We start from the raw sequence: 22,336 nt of genomic DNA on the forward strand, positions 1-22,336 counted from the left end.
CTGGTGGCTGAAAACAAGAGTTAACATATAAAGCCACATAAACTGTTGATTAATTATGAACCTAAAGGCTGGAATATTGAAGATGAAAATTTGAGGTCTCTGTTTTGAAGACAGCTAGTAGGCCTATTTTAGTTATATTCCAAAGGGCCCATGACTATATTAGTTTTTACTGAGCCTGACATCTGATATGCAGGTAGACCCAAGTTATTGTCTGGGGAGATGATGTCATGGCTGGAAAAAGGGCTAGAAAACTGGATCAGGAAAGAGAGTAGCTCCAAAGTATGGGAAAAGTATATAAATATTGTTGACTATAAACCCCATCAATTTGATCTGGGGCCCATATTCAGCTTAGGAGCCTATGTAACCTCTGCATCCCTGTAGGTCTGAGCTTGCATTCTATGGTTATGAGTAGGAACATTCCAAGCTACCCTAATTTCTATTTCTCACTTTTATGACTATATAGTAACTTTCCACTTTGCATATATGTTACCTCTTCTTTATCCACTCATCTACTAATGATACTTTAGTTATGTCAATATCTTAAATATTACATATGATTTTTCAATGAGCATTTATATATAACCTTTGTCCAAATTTCCATGGTTGCTATGAATCTTAGCTCCAAGAGCTGATTTTCAAGTCTTTCTTCAAAACTGTGCTTTCAATGCTCACCCAAATGCACCAGTTCAAGAGCCAATTGAATACCATTCTGTATAATTCAAAAATAAGGTTTGGGCCAGTGAAATAACTTGCTTGGATAGTGTGCTGACTTGCCAGGCACATGACCCAGGCTCAAACCTGACCCCTACTATGTTGAAGGAACTTTGGTGATATGGTCTATGAATATTTCTTTCTTTCTTTCTTTTTCCCTCCCTTCTTTCCTAGCTCTATCTAAAAAATAAAAAAAGAAAGAAAGAAAATAAGATAAAGATAAATAAAGAAAGGAAAAGAAGAGAAAAATGAGGTTTAGGTGTATCTAGGAATTACATCCTATGAGTGTTATGTTGGTAGTGTGAGCAAAGCTCTAAGGGTGACTATGATAGTCACATTTAAAGGTACTTTAAGAGTCTATGGCCCAGTAAAAGATAAGGAACAAAACACCTGCAATAACTGTGCAAGATCTTCAGTGGAGGGTTATAGGTGGCTGAGCACTGAATATTCTGCCCATACTTAAGAATTAGTCAAACTGGCACAGCATGAGCCTTAAAGTTACTTGTCTTATTGGGGCTATAAACTAGACATCTATATTCATGGATATTTGAGAAATCATTGACTACCTTACTCTGAGTGAAGAAACTGTGGTTGAGTTCTTATTTTATGAAATACTAAGGTTATTCTGAGGTTGTGAATTTCTTAAGTCATATTTCTTTTAAATGAGCATCCAAAACCATTTCATTATTTGAGCTTGGAATAACTTAGGGTATTGATAGATGAAAATAAAAGACTGTTTATGTATTTCTGGACAGTTGTTCAGCTATTCCTCCAAATCTCAGTCAGTTCAGTTGATTAGTTCGGTATCTTATAAAAGGGTTCTTCAGCATAGTTAATGTAAAACCCTCCTTTAACACACTCAATTCATTCCTATTTTGAAACTAGTGCAGATTTTTAGAGCTGTACTTATAAGCTCTGAATTTTTATTAAAGAGTCTTAGGGACAGCACCTCAGTGTGAATAGAATGAGTTCCCAGTCAAGATTTGAGCTGGAAAGGTGGGGATTGTTTGATTAATATAGTAGGTAGCATATAGTAAAGCCTGTGGCAATTATTTAAAAACTAGGATTATATTTCAGAAGATCTGTGCATTATAAATTGTTCTCATTTCTGAATAAGCAAGTTAACTGTTCAATTCTTCATTAATGAAATTTACATTTATTTTTACTACACCATTAATTTCCCTTTTTGTTGTTTGTATCATTGGAATTTGAAATATTAAGTGCCTACTCTGCACTGTATGCATACAGAACATGAAAAAAGTAGGAAGTAGCCATTGGTTCTCCTTTTTTTTTTATATTTATAAATTGCCACTATGGTTGTCTCTGGAGCTCTGTACCTATAAGATAAGCCCACTGCTCCTGATAAACATTTTTTTCTTTTTCTATCTTTCTGATAGAGACAATGAGAAATAGATGAAGGAGAGGAAAAAGAAAGAAATAGACACCTACACCACAGTTCCAGCACTTATGAAGCTTGCCCATTGCAGATAGTGATTAGAGATCTGAACCCTGGTTCCTGCATAGGATTGTGTGCACTCTACCTTGTGTACCATCACCTGGTCCTTAGTTTGTCCTTTATCTATCAACTTTTTGGGATACAAATATATGTATATACAAATAATTTTTTAAATCAGCCCTCTTATTATTGAGTTTTCTCTGCAATGACTTTTTAAAATAAAACAGTTTACAATCAGAAATTGAATTTTCTTTCAACTTATTAAACAGTCTGTATTGATTGGAGGAAAATTTAGCTGTCCTGTACATGCAATAAGATACATCAAATTCAGAATGTGACACAAATAAGAGTTCTCAATTAATGGCTTTCATGGTGGGAGTACTACATTGTACATAGCTGAACAAACAGACGTCAATGTATTGATTCAGAATTCTTAGGATAAATTATGCCTCCAGCTTAGCCTAGTCAGCTGTCCCTCCACCCACCCAGCCCTCTCCCCCAGGGTCACTGCATGCTCCTTATTGGATTGTAATTCCAACCACAGACCCTCAGCACTGTGAATTGGAAGAAAGATGCCACCATTTCATTCTGAGGAAAACACACAAATCTTCTGTGTTTCCAGAATGACAATCTTATTTTGTGTCTAATAAAACTACATTCACAGCATAGCATAATTAAAACAAGGCCAGAATTCATGAACAAATGAAGCATTTACTATATGGGCTAAAGAAAAGATAAATTATATGCCTGAAAGATTTCACTGAGCTGTGATTCACACAAACCAATGTGTTGGCAGTGATAAGATTTTTTTTTTTATTTTCTCTTTCCCTAACAACTGAACCAGAGCTATAAGATATGTATTTGAGAGATTCATCACAAAAATAACTGGTCACTTCATCAAAGTTTTACTTTTATTTGGTTGGGGAAAAAAAAAGAACATTAAATTTCTATTCTCAACCAACACTTACAGAGAAATTTGTGTTGAGGGTTGAGGGAGATGCTTGTAATATTGCCAAGCACAAATTCATAAGATATAAATAAGAACAGTCCTTTAGTTTAAAAAGTTTAATTAAATCCTTCAACTGTTAGTTAAAAAAACATAAATTTTGTACAAATGTTTCAAAGAAAAGTCATAGTCCTGAACCTTAAAATATCATACAACCTATTAAGAGACATCTATTTTTGTGTGTGTGTGATGAGTGAGAGGTGTGTGTGTGTGGGCGGGGGGGGGGGGAGGTTATAACAAGTGCACTGCTCAAATTTGTTCAAGTTACAGGTATTTAGAAAAAATACATATTTAGTGTTTTGGCTTCTTTTTCTTTCAGGTTTTTCATCCTCCACAATGACTATTCCTCCCAAATTTGCTACCATGGCTCAACTTCCTAATGAGATTCCTCTTAGCCCTCATGCATCTAATCTGGCCTGTCACATCTGACACAGTGGCCAAGTTTTCTTTTTCAAACATCATTCTCACTTGTTTAGCAGGCCCTATCATCTCTCTGGCCGTTGATAAATCTTATTCTCTAAATGTTTTATTTTCCTGGAATTTGGTTTTTCACTATCTTTGTAACTATACTTCCTTCCTTGAAGATCTCTGTAGCTCCAAGTGCTTAAGTATAACTATTTGCTAATGGGTCCCAAATTTATATCTCTAACCTAAATTTACACTGAACTCAGATTTTAATATCTAACTGTTTCTTCTATGTGTCTACTTGAATTTTCACAATGCTATTTGAGTGTTCACTGAGTATTGAAACCTCACTATGTTCAAAACTTAACTCACATCTAACAATGTTATAGTTGCAACAAGAAAAAAGCCTACTTATATAACCCATGAGTTTCTTTGTCTTAAGGACAACTTCATTCTGTCACTGATATTTAGTGATACACTAAGAACTAAGAACCAAGGCCTCCAGGGTCCTTTCTTTATCGGTATAAAGTAGAAAATTTAGGCACAAATATACTCAAATAACTTGGGTTTCAACGCTCCCTCTGTCACAAACTGACTATATACTTTGGGCAAGACCTTGTGATCATCAGACACCTACCAGTAGTGAGGACATCAACTTCCCTGAAAACTTGGTACTAGAAGGTGAACTGAAATTGTGGCAAACAAGAAGAGAAAGATTTATAACAAGAGAAAATACTGGGAAGCAGAGGGCATTTGCAGAGGGCATATGTTGGTCACTTTTATTGAAAAACGTTAAATGTAGAAAAAGCCCTAGAAAAGAACCTTGAATATTAGGTTAAGAGATGGGGACTCAGAATATGATTATTTAAATGTTATTATGTCTGGGCTGAGGATATAGCATAGTACTTACCCAAAGGACTTTCCATACCTAGGATTCAGAGATCCAAGGCTTGGCGTCATCATAAGGCAAAACAAAGTAGCCCTCTGGTTAAAAATAAGCAGTCCTTTCAAAACCTCTTATTTTTCATCCATGAAAGGAATCTGCTACCTTTCCGATGGGGTTACTGTAAGGATAAAAGAAAATATGAGCATTCAAATGTAGTAATACAAAATAAAACAAGATGTTTTCTAAGTTGGCATAAACTGAGAAGTAGTTGTGAAACAGATCAAACAAATGATCTTCCAATATAACAGAGGTCAAGTGTTATCTCATTTAGAGTGCCTTTGACCATAAATGAAGCACACAGGCATACACACCCCATGTGACTTCATGTGGAGAATGTGCGATCCTGGATATAAAAACTTCTAGAGGGGGATACTAGTTCTGTTAAACATTGTAGCAGCATCAGAATGCTTTAGTCTTTCTTCTTCAGCACCCTTCATGTATTGACTCAATTCATGGACTTGTTTCCTTCTAAATTTAGTTATGTTGTCATAGTAACAACTGGAGTATATATCATCATCATATTCTATCAATAAAAAAAGGAGTGTTCTAAGATTAACATAGTGGAGAAAGTGAATCCCATGGTTTTGTGGAAAGCACAAAGATGGTTTGGGAAGTTTCATTAATATTAAGCCATCTTTGTCAATAAAGATTTGCCACAGATAGAAACATATCTATTTTCCTACCTAATTCTTTATCAGGAAATCATTAAACGAATATAGCTAGCAGAGCTAAGGTATCCCTCTTAAGAACTTACTTGAATATACTCATTATAAACTCATTAATTGTATATACTCCTTGACATTGCATTAACCTTCTAACATAACTATGTTAGAATTAGATTTTACATCCTTACCTGATATATGCACATATATGATGAAGTAAAGTATGCACAAAATGACATTATTTGTATAGATTCTAACACAAGATGATACTGTTAAGCCTTTTCTGTTTTGTTTGATAGATTTTAATACTGGTATTAGCTCACTAAGTTATTTTCCAACCCTCTTAGGTCATGACCTAAACTCTGTAAAACTCCATTCTACCAGAGTCATCCTTTTGTAAATAAAGACTATAATCTGGGGGGTCAGGTGGTAACACAGCAGGTTAAGCGCACGTGACTGGCATAAGCACAGGACTGGCATAAGGATCCTGGTTCGAGCCCTGGGCTCCCCACCTGCAGGAGGGTCTGTTCACAAGTGGTGAAGCAGGTCTGCAGATGTCTATCTTTCTCTCCCCCCTCTGCCTTCCCCTCCTCTCTCCATTTCTCTCTGTCCTATCCAAGCGACAACAACAGCAATGACAACAATAATAATAATGACAATAATAAGGATAACAACAAGGGCAACAAATGGGGAAAATGGCCTCCAGGAGTGGTGGATTTGTAGTGCAGGCACTGAGCCCCAGCAATAGCCCTGGAGGCAAAAAAAAAAAAAAAAGACTATAATCTAGAGGGACAGGGTTATTTCTTTTTATTTTTTATTATTTAATAGGGAAATACTTATTTATAAGACAGCTGTCATGAAAACAGTTTCTTAGCTCCCCATGAGAGGTGTCTGCATAACACTCCCACCTTCACTATCATGTGCTGCTTTATACAATTGGGTTTCTCAGTGCCTGGAATACATTGGCATGTGGTAGCATTTGTTGGGTGAATCTGAAAAGAATAAAGTGTTGTATCCATCATATATTTTCAAAGACTGTTGGAAAATATTTTCATGTTATTGGGAACTCTGCTAACACAACTTTAAATAAAAATTGATGTCCAGATACATACATATACATATATGATATACATGCATTCATTTAGATAAACCATATAGAATCATACAATTGTACCATTTGCTTGGCATTTAATTTAGTTTTTCACAACATACTGTGGTCTTGATCTTGGTCAAAATAACAAGATGTGCTTGCAATAAATTTTCAAATTAAATTTGGACCTTTCTTTCCCTTTGGTATTCCATTATCAAAGTTACCCTTTCCAAACTTACAATAGCAACTCAAACCCAGTGAGTGTTTACAAAGTCAAAGAGTGTCGGGCCTTAAGCCAGCCACCTCCACACACACCCCACTCTGCTCCATCCTCCATTGCTGATACTACAGTCTATTTACATAATCATTGTTTTGCCTGAGGCCCACCCTGCCTGCAGGGTATTAATTAATCCCACCAGTCAACCTTCACAACAGTTGCTATGGAAGGTTTCTACATTCCCGCTCTTTCCTTTTCTCCATCCCCTTTCCTGGCCATTTCCTTTTCTGACTTGCCACTTCCAGTTAAAAATATTTAAAAGTGTTGTCTATGATCAATAAAAAGACATTGCATTCCCACTCCACCACCTGTTCCACCATGAGCTCCTGGTCTCTCTCCCGAGTTGCTGAGTAAGCAGCAGCCCAGGTTGGCTCTGGTTGAGTTCTCTCCAACCCAGTGAGCACATGCCCAGGAAGAAACACCCTCACACTAGCCCAGCATCTGGCACCCAAACAGGGACATATCCCCCTCCCCCGGCATCACACACAAGCAGCAGACGTACCTCAGGTAAGTATACAGCCTTGACTCTCTGCAGCCTCGTTTTTTACAAAGGCACTGTGATTCTTTTTTTCCCTCTTCTTATTTTCCTGTGACCCCTCTGTCATGGGCAACCTTCCTCCTTATCAAGATGAATCCCAAATCCTCTACTCTTTTTTTGTTTAACAGGTTTTCTATCTCTGGGACATTTTGCTCTGGGCCGCACCTTGGTTCCTCTTGACCATGGTCGCAGCTTTTAGGAGCTATGCAGGGCCCCCTCCCAAAAGGCCCAAGGTAACTCTAATTCGGGAAATGCCCCCTCACCTGCAGGCCCTGCCCTCAGAGGCAAGACACGCCCCCTCTCCTACAGGTCCTGCCCCTCAGAGGCAGGAAATGCCCCTTTGCCATTAGGCCCCACCTTCTCTGCTCATCAGGCAGCCCCTCTCTGCCTACCAGGCCTCTCTTCTGTCTCACGCTGTCCCTTGCTACTCTTACTTATCGCTACCTGTCTTATTCCAGTTTTTTAAAAAAACACCTGTATGATATAGGTTTCTGTCTACTCCTACACTGCTATCCCTCTGACAGAAATGGAGTCTTTTACAGACATTCACGCATTTAAATATGTCCATAAGAAAGAGGGAGATGTCGGGAAATTGTGAGGATTTGGTTGAGCTTAGCAGGGCTCGAACCTGAGGGATGTGTCTATCCTCTCTCTCTACCTAGCGGTTGAGCAAGGAGGGACGGTAGTAACCCCAAAGGTGTGCCTCATCCTGTCAGACTCCTTGTCTCACAAAGCACTCTGCATTCCTAATACTGTGGCCATCAGATAAAAAGAAAGGGGGAGATGTTAGACCTTAATCCACCCCCCCACTGCCTGCCCCATCCTCCACTGCTGATACTATGGTCTATTTACATAATCATTGTTCTGCCTGAGGCCCGCCCTGCCTGGAGGGTATTAATTAATCCCACCCATCAAAACCTTAGCAATAGTTGCTATGGAAGCTTTCTACCTTCCGGCTCTTTCCTTTTCTCCATCCCCTTTCCTAGCCATTTACTTTTCCGACTTGCCACATCCAGTTAAAAATATACAAAATCATTGTCTCTGATCAATAAAAAGACATTGCATTCCCGCTCCGCCACCGAGTCGCTGAGTAAGCAGCAGCCCAGGTTGGCTCTGGTCGAGTTCTCTCCAACCCAGAGAGTGTGTGCCTGGGAAGAAACACCCTCACGCTAGCCCAGCAAAAAATAAAGTCACTTGCATAAGATCATATGGCAACAAAGTGATATACTTGAAATATATTACCAGTACCCACAGGTTTAGTCACTATGTCTATTCATTGAGTAATAGGAAACTCAGAAACTTTTGAAATACTTTATGTCTTTAAATTAAATTAATTTAGTCCTTCCCAAAGTTCTAGAGAGCATTAGTCCAGTAAGATGGTTCTAAAAATAGACTACACCTTTAAATAGTTTTAGAAAATCCTACTTGACTTGTGTATATTCTTGGAGATTCAGAATCAATACCAGCTGCTAGAGGCTGAGAGATCCTACAGCAAGAATATTTATTTCACTTTTTCAGCTGAGGGTTTCTCAAATTTAATTTGCCATATAATTATTACCCATCTAACCAGTTAGGCATTTCTTCAAAAGAATAGTTCTTCTAGACAGTGTTGAATTAGGCATGTAGTGTTTTGCAGAAAACTGAGAAATTTTTCATATGTACTGACTACTGTATTTACTGTTGGCTGTAAACTACTAATCTACCCAGTAAAAAAAAAAAACTTTTTAATTAATTTATTTATTTATTATTGGCTAGAGACAGAAAAATTGAAGGGGAGGGGGAGATACAAAGGGAGAGAGAGAGAGAGAGACACCTGTAGCCCTGCTTTACCTCTTATGAAGCTTTCCCCTGCAGGTGAGGACAGGGGCTACAACCTGGATCTTTGCGCACTATAGCGTGTATGTTCAACCAGGTGCACCACCACCTGGCCACCTAAAAAAAACTTTAGAAATAAAGAAGGATCTGATTAAAAAAAAGAAGAAGAAAGAAAGAAAAAGAAAAAAAGGTGCATCAAACCATAGCTTGGCTTTTCTTAAAAATGTTTACTAAGTTAACATTGTTTCAAATAATATTTTAATTGGGAGGAGATAGCATAATGGTTATGTAAACAGACTCTCATGTGTGAGGCTTCCAAGTCCCAGGTTTAATCCCCCATACCTCCATATGCCAGAGTTGAGCAGTGCTCTTAGCAAAATAATAATTAATAATAATAATAATAATAATATTTTCATTAACTTATACTAGTTTAAATTAACAAAGATGGCATTATTTTAAAGTTATGATACTTCAATGAAATACCATGTTTCGAATTTTTCTGAAAACTGGCAAATTTCACTTCATATTCCTAAATGAGCTGTACCTGTCCCTGGAGAAGGAACGCTCACTCTCCATTCACTCAGGTCCCCAAACCTTCTGTATTGATTCACAGTTGTATTAATCATGTGGGTTGTCTTTCATTAGGACTTCTGATTATTTTCTTGTGGTAGAGAATAAAATGCTATATTTCCTTGTAGCACTTACCACCACTTGCAGTTAGTTGGGTCCCATTGAGTTGATAAACTATAAATCCACACTGAGTCATTCTGTGGGTAGGTATTAAACCATAGCTTTCATTTAGTCATTTGGTGTGTGTGTGTGTGTGTGTGTGTGTGTGTGTGTGTGTGTGTGTGTGTGCGTGTGTATGTGCATGCATGTTTCCAGAACAAATTTTTGGATCTGAGTGGATAAAACTAAATACCCACCTTTTCATTTTAGTGGAGAAAGCAACAATAAGAAATCAAATTATTCCAGAGTATGAAATGTACTATGGAGACATGGAGATAGCTCACCCAGTAGAGCAAAAGCCTCATGAGGCCCTGGGTTGGAGCCCCAAAACCACATGGGAAAACCATGAGGGGAAGCTCCACAAACAGTGGGACAATAGCGTGGTATTTTTCCCACTCTGACTTTCTTTCTTTGTCTCCCTCTCTATATATATGAAACAAAAAGAATGAAGATATTTGGCCCCAGTATTATAGAATCATTCATGCAAAGCCACCTCTCTTCTCTCAATTAAATAAAATAAAAATTCAGGAAAAATAATGTGACTTATTTTTCCCCTTTCTGCACAAGACCAAATAATTCTTAGTCTGCAGTCTAATTTTGGCAGCATTCAAAACAGTGTTCTCAGTACTGGGAAGAGTTTGTTAAACAGATAGCAAACACGTTCTACGCTGTGGGCTATTGGCTATGTATTTCAGGGAAGTCTTATAATTATTATTGTTTTTGTTTTATTACTGTGTTCATCAGTGATTTAATGGTGGTTTATGAGACTCAGTTTACAGTGTATAGTTCCACACCACACCCACCACAAGAGTTCTTGGCTCCTATAGTCCCAATGATAATCACCATAGTTCTCAGTCTTCGTGACAGTTTGGCTACCTATTCTGTTTCTTGTATCTACCTATTCTGTTGTTGTTGTTTCAAGTTTATGTCTTTCAGTTTTTTAGATTCCCCCACAAGAGTTCTTGTTTTACCTCTTACTTCACTCAGCATTATCACTTGGGGGGGTTACTTTTTTAAAAAAATGCTGGACATTTTTCTCTAATAAATCCTATGATCAGTGTGGAGGTTGTACATATTGGAATGAATCATGGAACAGAAGAATCTTCCACACATTTCTTTTGCCCTATATCATTACCCTGGGACTGATTCCCCACCCACTTTTTGTTCATTATAAACATTTTTTTCCATTTTACACCACTAGAGTGTGTCAATTTGTGTGTCCTTAGATATATCCCAAAAGCAATGAGTGCTGCCCAAAAAATAAAGGAATATTTTATTGCTTAGTTCTTTTAATATTAATTTTAAAAGTAGGAGGAGAGAGAGAAAGAACCAGACATCACTCTGGTACATGTGCTGCCAGGGATCAAACTCAGAACCTCATGCTTGAGAGTTTAATGCTTCATCCACTACACCACCTCCCAGACTACTATTGTTTAATTCTTTACCCCACAATTTTCTTGTCTCTGTGGATCAAACTGAGAAATTCATTTACCTTCCAAGGAAGGAGTTTCTGAGAGAAAATCAAAATTCTTATTTGTAGGAAGCAAGTGTGAGTTGCTTTCTTTGCTAGATTTCTTTCCACCCTCCATCTAAAGATATGATGAACTGGCTTATTTAATCTGGAAAATACAACATCTCTACATCATTCAGTAATACAGATTAGTGAGACTCTACCCTGTAAAAAAACTGAGTCTTTTACTCTGGTGCAATACACCAACTCCAGTTCAAGTTCTGCTGTGTGAAAAACTTGCAAATTATTAGTAAAAGTTTTCAACAGTAAGATCATAAGTGTATTTTATATTCTTACTTTTTGCTCAATTTTTTTTTTTTTTTTTAGTTTTTTTAGTTTTTAAATAACCAAAGCTAAGTGGAAAACTACAGTCAAGTCAATTTCTTGATTTCTTCCACTAGGTAGCGCTGTGAGGCTTGAGGCATGCTGATTTGCTTTAGTTAAAAATTCCGATAGGTTTTCAACAACTGCTTCAACCAGAAGTAATTGTTTCACTTGTGATAATTCCTGAGCTATACAGTTCAGTGTTTGTGTGACAGTTCCTGGCTCAGAAATAACACTGATTTAAAGTAATTCATACTATCTAGTAATCTCCAAAAAGAAATTGGAAAAAGAAATTTTGTTGTTAACAGACTCTTTATAAATCCCTTCCACAACTGGCATATTTTTTATTGATTGTGCTGCTTATGCTCTCCTATTTTGTCCACAGGTATGAAATATATAAACTCATTTTATCAGTTCATGTAAATTGTGCAGAAATCATGGGGAAAAAACCAAAATACAAAGGCATCTACAATTATAGCCCCTCCAAAGGTGACTTTGATTCTTTGTTGGATAACAAAGAAAAGAAAAACTTCAGTCTGCTCAGGAAACTTTAAAGTTCCATAAAACAGTCTTAGAAACTGTCATTTTAGAATTCCTTCCTGCTTGCATGTTAATTTGTTTTAATTAGAAGATAAATACTATCTTCAGTAGTTGACCAAATTCCATTTTCTTCCTTAATCCGACAATAGCTGTTTTTTGGTGACAGTGTCCTCAGAAGAAGGAAAGTAAAAACTTCATGACAATCTGAAGACTGTTGTTTGTGCTCTTGGGGCTTCCAAGTGTGAGGGAAGCAGAACTCTCCCTTTTATCCCAGGTAGCATGTGGCTCAAATTTCTAACAGATGCAAGAGTGGGGTAATGGGTTTCTGTGCTGTTCAATGCTTTTCAGACAAATTTCCCTGTGTGAAACTATATGTTATGCACTGAATTCTGGTAGGATGATTCTAAATAAAGCTGGTGATACACAATCAGTGGGGAAAGCTAAAATAGATATTTACCACAAAGAGTTCCGGATAAGCCTTTTTAAAACCTTGATCATTGTTCCTTAACTGATATTTATTTTGACTAGTTAGAACTCATTCAAGGAAGATGAGATCTGGTTGATAATTTACAGTTGAAGGTGTCAGAAGTTCCATATGGGCTTTATTGTAGATTATTGAATTATGAAAAGGCAGTGTTATTTTTTTTTCAATATGACAAATTGTAATCCCTTAACTAATATCTCTGCCTTTTGCCCTTTGAAGTTAATAGAAAAGAAAAACATCTAGACTTCTCCCACACAGATGAAAAACAATCAGCTTCCACCAACACCTGTTTGATTTAAAGATGCTTCCAAATATCTCTTAGAAAATGTTGATGCTTCTGTCTAAAGCTTTGTTATCTGATAATGACACGAAGACCAAATGAGGGCATGTGATGGCGCACTGCCTTAAGTGCACATAGTATGAAGTGCAAGGACCCGCTCAAGAATCCCGGTTTGAGCCCCTGGTGCCCCAGTACACAGGGGTCGCTTCACAAGCAGCAAAGCAGGTGTACTTTCTCTCTCCCTCTCTATCTTCTCCTCCTCTCAATTTCTCTCTGTCCTATAAAAGAAAAAAAAAAATCGGAAAAAAAAAATGACGGTTAAGAGCAGTGGATTTGTAGTGCAAGCACCAAACCCCAGAAATAACCCTAGAGGCACAAAAACAAAATAAATAAATAAATAAATAAATAAATAAATAAATAAATAAATAAATAAATAAAATAAAACCTGATGAGAATAGAAAGCACATATTTGTAGTTAAGGACAAATAATCCATATATTTATGACCTAGCCATATGCAGGCGGCCTTTGGTTAGATCATTTTCCCTAGTATTTTTAGTTTGGTCCTCAAAATACTAAGCATTTTATAAATACTAAAATTTATATATTTATAAATTCTCTGTGCTAAAATGGTATATTATAAATACTAATTTATAAAAAATGATACTCATATGGTCCGGGAGGTGGCGCAATGGCTAAAGGACTAGATTATCAAGCATGAGGTCCTGAGTTCAATCCCCAGCAGCACATGTACCAGAGTGATGTCTGGTTCTTTCTCTCTCCTCCTATCTTTCTAGTAAATAAATAAATAAATAAATAAATAAATAAGAACAAAATAAATAAAAAGTGATACTCACTACCCACATGTATTAATTTTTACTAGGGAATGTGCTTACTTGGTTCAGAATAAGTTATTAAGTCAAGGATGAGTGGTGGCACACTTGGTTGAGCGCACATGTTAAAAAGCCTCAGGACCCAGGTTCAAGCCCCCATTCCTCAGATGCAGGGGGAAAGCTTCACAGGTTGTGAAGCAGTGCTGCAGGTATCTCTCTACCTTTCTATTTTTCCCCTCCTCTCAGTTTCTGGCTGTCTTTATGCAATAAATAAATAAAGATAATTAAAGAAAAGTTACAAAGTAGTATGTTCACCCAACCAATGTCATTTCCAATATTTACATTTTTAAAGATATCTTCCTAAGATTTCTTTGACTATACATAAGTAATACAAACATAAATTTATGAGCAGGTGGCGGCTTACCTGGTTGAGTGCACATGTTACAAATATAAATTTATACTTGATTTTTACACTAAAATGATATGATTTATCCCATGCTCATTTTCAGTTAGTACTGCCTATGATTGCACAAAGAGACAACTACTTTCACTCAATAGTACTATCATACAGTTTTGGCACAAGATACACTTTTTAAATTTTGCTGAAGACCAGCTTACAATTTTTTTTTTACTTTAATGAACCATTTTAATATGAGGTGTAAAAATATTTATCATAAATTCCAGAATTTTTCTCTTATTTTTGCAAAAATTTTCTATTTTACATTTTGTACTTAAGTCCCCATCATAGTTATAAAGTATAGGACTTGGATTGTGGTTCTTTTTATTTTCCCCAGTGATTGTCAAACTGTTCCGTAAATACAATATCTGTTGAAAATATGATATTTCCTCCTGAATAGATTTTTGCACCTATATAAAAAAGTCAGGTGAGTGCTGGTGTAATAGCTCACCTGGATAGTGCACCTGCTTTGCTAAGCACAAGATCTAGGTTAGATCCTCATTCCCACTATACTGGAAGATGCTTCGGTTTTCTCTGTGTCTGCCTCTATGTGTCCACCTGAAAAAAATAAGGTCAACTCAGAGTGATGATGTCCTAGCACCACCACCAACAACAAACTATATCAGTTGGGAGTATTTATTTGGGTCTTTTATTGAGTTATCTACCTCTTCTGGCCCGTTCATCTAAGTGTCTATTGCTTCTGTCTTACTAAAGCTATACCACAAGCCTTGAAATTAAGTAGACTGTCATTTTAGTCTTCCTTTTAAAAATTGTCTTAGTAGGGACTGGGGCATGGCGCGCCTGGTTAAGCATTCATACTGCCATGTGCAAGGACCCAGGTTAGTGCCCCCGCTCTTCATCTGCAAGGGAGATACTTCATGAGTGGTAAAGCAGGTCTACAAGTGTCTTTCTTTTTCTTTCTCTCTCTATCTCTGCTCCCTTTTTAATGTTTTTCTGTCCTGTTCTATCAAGTTTAACAGAAGAAAAAAGGGGGGAGAAAAGAAAAGAAAATATGGCTGCCGCGAACAGTGGATTCCTAACACTGGCACCAAGTCCTAGCAATAACCCTGGTGGCAAAAAAAAAAAATGACACTAATTAATTTAACTTAATAAAAAATAAAAATTGCTTATCTATTCTAAATTTTTAACTTTTTACATTTTGGAATAATCTTGTTTATCTTCACAAAATATTGTGCTGGAGTTTTGATAAAAATCACATTAGACTTGTGTCTCATCTTAGGGAAGATTCACAACTTTGTTGAGTCTTTCAATCCATGAATACTGTATGTCTGTGAATGGATTCATCTATTCTTTAATTACTTCATCAGCTTTGTATAATTTTCAACATATAAATCCTACAAATGTTTTGGGCATCATTTTTTAATAATTATTGTAAGTGGTATATTTTTTCCCTTCACACACACACACACACACACACACACACACAATCAAACCTAAGACTGTTTTCTTCAGAGGCTATATCAGTTTAGATTTCACCATCACTTGCTATCTTTTGTCATTTTTATAAGCCCATTATAAAATACATGAAGTGATCTTTCTTTTTTAAAATTTCTTTACTGGGGAATTAATGTCTAACATTCGACAGTAAATACCATAGTTTCTACATGCATAACATTTGCCAGTTTTCCATATAACAATACAACCCCCACTAGGTCCTTTATCATCCTTTCTGGAGCTGTATTCTCCCCTGCCCCCCACAAGCCCCACAGTCTTTTACTTTGGTGCAATACACCAATTCCAGTTCAGGTTCTACTTGTGTTTTCTCTTCTGATGTTATTTTTCAACTTCTTCCTGAGAGTGAGATTATCCCATATTCATCCTTCTGTTTCTGACTTATTTCATTTAACATGAATTTTTCAAGGTCCATCCAAGATGGGCTGAAAATGATGAAGTCACATTTTTAATAGCTGAGTACTATTCCATTGTGTATATTGCTCAGCCACTCATCTGTTGTTGGACACCTGGGTTGCTTCCAGGTTTTGGCTATTACAAATTGTGCTTCCAAGAACATATGTGGACACACACCTTTTTGGATGGGTATGTTGGGTTCCTTAGGCTATATCCCCAGGAGAGAAATTGCAGGGTAGGTCCATTTCTACTCTTCTGAGAGTTTTCCAGACTGTTCTCCACATGAAGTGATCTTTTGTGATTTTGATTAGTTTTTCTATGGCATTTGGCTGCTATAGAAAAATTACTGTCTAGAAGTTCTCTGTCTGGTAGACTGGTCCTTTGTTTAGAAAGAACAATTTCTAAGAAGAGTTTGGGGGAAGTCAGTACTCACTGGCATTTCCAGGTTATAAGCTTCTTCAGCTTCAAGTCTAGAATCAATTAGGTCAAAAGAAAAATTAAGAACTCACCCCCATATTGGTTCTCTTATTTCCAGCTGATCTGCCTTCTCCTCTTTACGTCTCAAGAATCCTTTTGTATTTGTTTTCAATACAATTTTGGAGATTTTTCCATTGTGCTTAGGACGAAGAATAAGAAAAACATTTGTCATCTTCCTAAAGCTGTTGGGACAAGTGTCTGAAACAATGTGCGATGTCTGGTAGACTTTTGAACCTGCATAATACTGAAGGCAGATCTCAAACCTCTTTCAATGGGGCTGGGTATTGGCACACCTAGTTGAGTGCACACATTACAACGTATAAGGACCCAGTTCGAGCCCCCAGGCTCCACCTGCAGGGGAAAAGCTTTGAGTGGTGAAGCAGGGCTGCATGTGTCTCTCTCCCTCACTATCTCCCCCTTCCTCTCAATTTCTGGCAGTCTCTATCCAATAAATAAAGAAAATAAATAAATAAAATACTCTTTGAGTGATTAAAAAGTCCAGTTCAGTCCAAAGTCAAAACTTCAGCAGACACATTATTCAAGTGTACTACTTTGTAGACCTTCACAATACTAGTTTTTCAGCTGTCACCACATACTTCACTCCTTATGGTGGTATTTTTCTGTCCACCTTTATTTTCAGATCCCCTTCTTTTTTTATTTTTTAAAAGGCTTCTCTTTTTATTTACTTTTTAAGGTTTATTATTTTCTTAATTTTTTTATTTGTAAAAAGGAAATACTGACAAAAACTACAGGATAAGAGGGACACAACTCCACACAATTCCCACCACCAGAACTCCGTAACCCATCCCCTCCCCTGATAATTTCCTGGTCTTTATCCCTATGGGAGTATGGACCCAGGGTCATTATGGGGTGCAGAAAGTGGAAGATCCGGCTTCTGTAATTGCTTCCCCACTGAACATGGGCGTTGAAAGGTCGATCCACACTCCCAGCCTGACACTCACTTTCCCTAGTCGGGTGGAGCTCCAGGACATATTGGTGGGATTGTCTGTCCAGGTAAGTCTGGTTGGCATCATGGTAGCATCTAGAACCTGGTGGCTGAAAAGAGAGTTAACATATAAAGCCAAACAAATTGTTGACAAACCATGAACCTACAGGCTGGAGTAGTTCAGATGAAGAGTTGAGGCATCTCTGTTTTGTAGATAGCTAGTAGGCCTATTTTAGTTACATTCCAAAAGGCCTATGACTATACTAGTTTGTTTTTTTTTCCCTAAGCCTGAAACCTGATATGCAGGTGGATCCAAGTTATTGTCTGGGGAGATGATGTCATCTGGTTCAGGGAAAGAGAAGCTCCCAAATATGGGAAAGATGTATAAATATTGTTGACTGTAAATCCCATCCATTTGATCTGATCTGGGGACCATATTCAGCTTAGGAACCTATGTGACCTCTGCACCCCTATAAATCTGAGCTCACATTCTGTGGTCATGAGTAGGAACATTCCAAGATGCCCCAATTTCAGAACCCTTCTTCCTCAGGTGGAAGATAAAGTATGTTGTCCATCTTCCCTTTGAAGGATGGAAAATTCTCTACTGTTGTTGATCCCAGTTGAGGGCAAGGTCCTATGGAGCCACAAAGGGGTCTATTGTGCTGTTCCTGATAGAGATGGCTGGTAACATTGGTAAAAGGGATTTATTCGAGGTCTAGGCCCCTCATGTCTGTTTGGGAATCCCAGGACTCCCCTTTAATTAGAAGGTTAGTGGCTTACAGTACAGTTCTAGGCACATGGGTACAATTTCTCATCTCACCAAGATAAGTATCTATAAAAACACACTCACCTAAAAATTAGGCCTGTCATCATATACCAGGATTTGAAAGCCCACCTTTCTCCCTGTCCTCTCCCTGTTCTTTTGCTTTAGTGCAAAATACCAAACCAATCCAAGTTTTACTTTGTGTTTCCCCTTTCTGTTCTTAAGTTCTGTCTATGTGTGGGTTCATCCTATATTCATACTTTCTTTCTGGCTTATCTCACTTAACATGGTTCTTTCAAGCTGAGATAATGCTGGCCCATGACTTTACAAGCTTTTGCCTGAGCCTGACATCTGATAAGCAGGTGGAGCCAGGATATTGTCTGGGGAGGCCTGTTCATGTTTTAAGGTTGCAATGTCACATCTCTTCAAAATGAATTCTTACTTCATGTCCCTCTACCACAGACTACTGGAACCTCTTTGCTCTTTAAGCAAAGAACCTGTCTTCACTTCCAGGTTCCTTTGTCTTAGTTGAAGTGAATAATGCATTCTTGTTGTTCTACCCAACCTATCCTATCTCATCTTTTCCTGAATTTTTCACCTCTTTTCTCTAGAGTTCTTTGTCCACCCCTCTCTCTCCTATGCCTCTTCATACTTACCTGTTACATAGGTTCCTTGACCCAGGGAGAATGTTGCTTTATTTGCTAGCTTTCCCCTGGGCCCTTATTTCAGTTTTTTCAAACCTGATAAACACTGGAAGCACTCACAGAGCTCTACAAGTATTTATGTGAGAGCTACAGCTCCAGAAATCCTGACTTAAGTAGCCCAGGTAAGGTCTGGGTATGTGCACTAGCAAAAGAAAAAAAAAAAAGCTATCTAGGTGGCTATAACATGCAGCCAAGCTGAAAGTTGGGGTATTTTACTGCCTTTTATGAGAGTACTTATCCCTCTCTGCCTACCTGCCTTATCCACTATGAGGCTATTAGCAACTAGATGACAGATCTGACTCAGTTTTATATGTCTCATTGGGTTTGACATAGTGTTCAGTAAATATACTGATCACAGCTAACGCTTATTTGTATATATACGTTTATTTCATGTTATATCTTCTAAATTCCTTATCTAGATTACCCCTTTGCTCTCTCCAAAAACTCATAAAGACAGGTACTACTCCTTTAACAATCCCATAAACAATGGCAGAAACAGCAGGGAGTAGTTAAAGGCTGCCCTGATATGATCAAGGAACAGGCACTAGAGTCTGAGTCAACAGGCTGAGTCCCTGCTAGCATAGTGTGTTCTTGGTACAGTTTGTGAAGAATCAGAATGTCCTGCATAGTCAGCCAGCAAAGACGAACAAATGAATGAATAAAAAAAAACTTTCTAGACCCAGAGGGGGCTTATTCAGTTAGACTTATTCTTTGTACTACTTTCATAACTGCATACCCAGAATACCTATTTTTTTATTTAGGTAATATTTTATTTAAATTTTTATTTAAAAATGTATTGGGTTTTATCTAAGCAAAAAAAAATTCACAGAATTAAAGATTTGTTGCCAAGTGTCCATTCGGTAGAGTACCCAGTAAAGCACACACATTATACTGTGCAATGACCCAAGTTCAAGCCCCCAGCCCCAACCTCAAGGGGAAGATTCATGAATGCAGATGCAGTGCTGTATCTCTCTCTCATTCTAGCTCTCTCCTCCACTCCTCAACTTTTCTCTATCTCTGCCCAATATAAATTGATATATACATATTTAAGAGATATGTTTCTGGGGAAAAAAATTCTATTGCACATTAAAATAATGACTATGTGGGTCTAGGATAAGGTACTGCTTTGCCATGTGAATCACCCATGTTCAAGCCTGGTCCCCTCTGCATTGAAGGAAACTGGTGTTGTGATCTCTTTCACTCTCTGCTTATCTGGGTCTCTAGCTCTATCTGAAAAAAATAAAGGTGTGTGTGTGTGTGTGTGTGTGTGTGTGTGTGTGTGTGTTATGTCATAAAGTAAAATCAATCCATCTATAAGTAGGCCAAGTATCATGCATAATTTTTAGCTATCCTTTTTATCAGCCTAAACCAAAATTATGTCTCGGGGTCATGAAAAGATCAACTCATACTAGAGTTTTAATCTAAGTAATAACTCACATTAGGGTCTATATTTAAAGTACATCTCTTCCAAAGCAAAACACTTTTTGTCCAAAATTCATCAGGAACCCTGCCCCCCCCCAAAAAAAAAAAAACTTGCTCAGGTCATGATTTTTTATCTGTTCTCAGTTTTCAGGAAGTTCTATTACCTTATGAGGTATTTCAAAAGCAGCTCCTCTCCACTTAGAAAGGACCCTAAAGCTAAGTGAAACCCTTGAAGAATATTTCTATTCCGTTTACGGCCATACCACCCTGAACACTCCAGATCTTGTCTGAAGAATATATCTCTTGGGGCCAGGAGGTGGTGCACCTGGTTGAGCACATATGTTACAGTGCACAAGCACCCAGGTTTGAGCCCCTGGTTCCCATCTGCAGGGGGAAAGCTTCACGAGTAGTGAAGCAGGGCTACAGGTGTCCCTCTGTCTCTCTCCCTCTCTACTTCCCCATCCCTATTTCTGGCTGTCTCTATCCAATAAAGAAATAAAGACAGGGGGTCGGGAGGTAGCCCAGCGGGTTAAGCCCACATTGCGCGAAGCGCAAGGATGGGAGTAAGGATCCGGGTTCAAGTCCCTGGCTCCCAACCTGCAAGGGAGTCACTTCACCTGGTGAAGCAGGTCTGTAGGTGTCTATCTTTCTCTCCCCCTCTCTGTCTTTCTCTCCTCTCTCCATTTCTCTCTCTCCTGTCCAACAGTGAACGACATCAACAACAGCAATAATAACCACAACAAGGCTACAACAACAAGGGCAACAAAAGGGGAGAAAATGGCCTCCAGGAGCAGTGTATCCATGGTGCAAGCACCAAGCCCCAGCAATAACCCTGGAGGCAAAAAAAAAAAAAAAAAGATAATACCAAAAAAAATTAAAGAATATATCTCTTACTACTACCTTTCTTTTTTTACTATTATCTTCCAAAATACTCACAAAGTTGGGCTTATGTGTTTTATGGATATTCTTGAAGTGCCATATTTATTATTATTTACTTATTGGATAGAGACAAAAGCTGAGCAAAAATGGGGAGATGAAAAAGAAATACACCTGCAATATTGCTTCACCCCTTGTGAAGCTTCTTCCTTGTAGTTCGGTATTAGGGGCATGAACCCAGGTCCTTGCACATTGTAACACTACACTCAATCAGGTGCATCACCATGCAGCCCCTCAAAAATTATGCTTTTAAGAGACTGTTCCCACCTGGGTTTGGTTACAGGCTGGTTTACACAGATAACCTAAGTGGCAAATAAATGTTTAGAAAAATAGTAATGTAGAATATCAGAGAGAAATAAAAACAGGATGAGAAGAATCAGAAAAATTTCAATGGGAGAAATTACGTGTGAACATAAACTTGAATAGTAGAGGGGTTGAGGTGACTTAGTACCAACCTAGGGTACATCACAATAGTTAATGTAATGACTTGATATCTAAGGTGAAAACTGAAGAAGAAACCATGGTTCCACAGGTTCAGGGTAAAGTATAAACTCATAATTCACCCATCTATTCAGTAAGTGTTTCTCATAAATCAGCTTTGTGTCATTCACTGTAAAAAGTATGTAGTGTTCATTGTTTGCTTGTTGATTTAGCTAACATTCTTCAACATTTCCATATCCAGCATATGCTGAGCAATTTACATGCATTATTTCTCATGAAATCTCACAACAAACTATACAAGATTTCTGTATTATCAATTTATTATTAAGACCACAAGAGAGAAGGAAGCTAGCTTAAAGAGACTATTATCCTACCTAGGTGCCTAAATTTCTAAGAAATGGAACTAGAAGTGGTCTGGGAGGTGTTTCAGTGGATAGAACATTAGACTCTCAAGCATGAAGTCCTGAGTTTAGTCCTCAGCAGTGTATATAAAAGACTGGTATTCTGGTTCTTTCTCTTTTTCTTTCTCATAAAAATAAATATTTTCAATAAAAAAGGAGCTGAGAGATTACTAAATTAACAAGCATACAAAGAAAAATATAATTCATGATGTGAAGAAGAAAATCAATCAAAACAAGCCTAAGTCTGACACAGATATTAGAATTCTCAGAAAAGGACACTAATAGAGTAAGGATAAATGAACTCCATATATTGAGA

The 22,336-nt window shown here is 37.6% G+C and overlaps 1 protein-coding gene across 1 annotated transcript in view; it reads left to right on the forward strand.

Annotated features, from left to right (window-relative positions):
- The window catches only part of BCAS1 (brain enriched myelin associated protein 1), a 102,155-nt gene that overhangs the window by 28,156 nt on the left and 51,663 nt on the right, over nt 1-22,336 (forward strand). Inside the window, exon 5 of the mRNA XM_060185116.1 lies at nt 17,979-17,984. Within this exon, the coding sequence (XP_060041099.1) occupies nt 17,979-17,984 (6 nt within the window). The remainder of the gene's footprint in view (nt 1-17,978; nt 17,985-22,336) is intronic.

Source organism: Erinaceus europaeus, chromosome 1 (genome assembly GCF_950295315.1).
Source record: "Erinaceus europaeus chromosome 1, mEriEur2.1, whole genome shotgun sequence".
Classification (NCBI taxonomy): Eukaryota; Metazoa; Chordata; class Mammalia; order Eulipotyphla; family Erinaceidae; genus Erinaceus; species Erinaceus europaeus.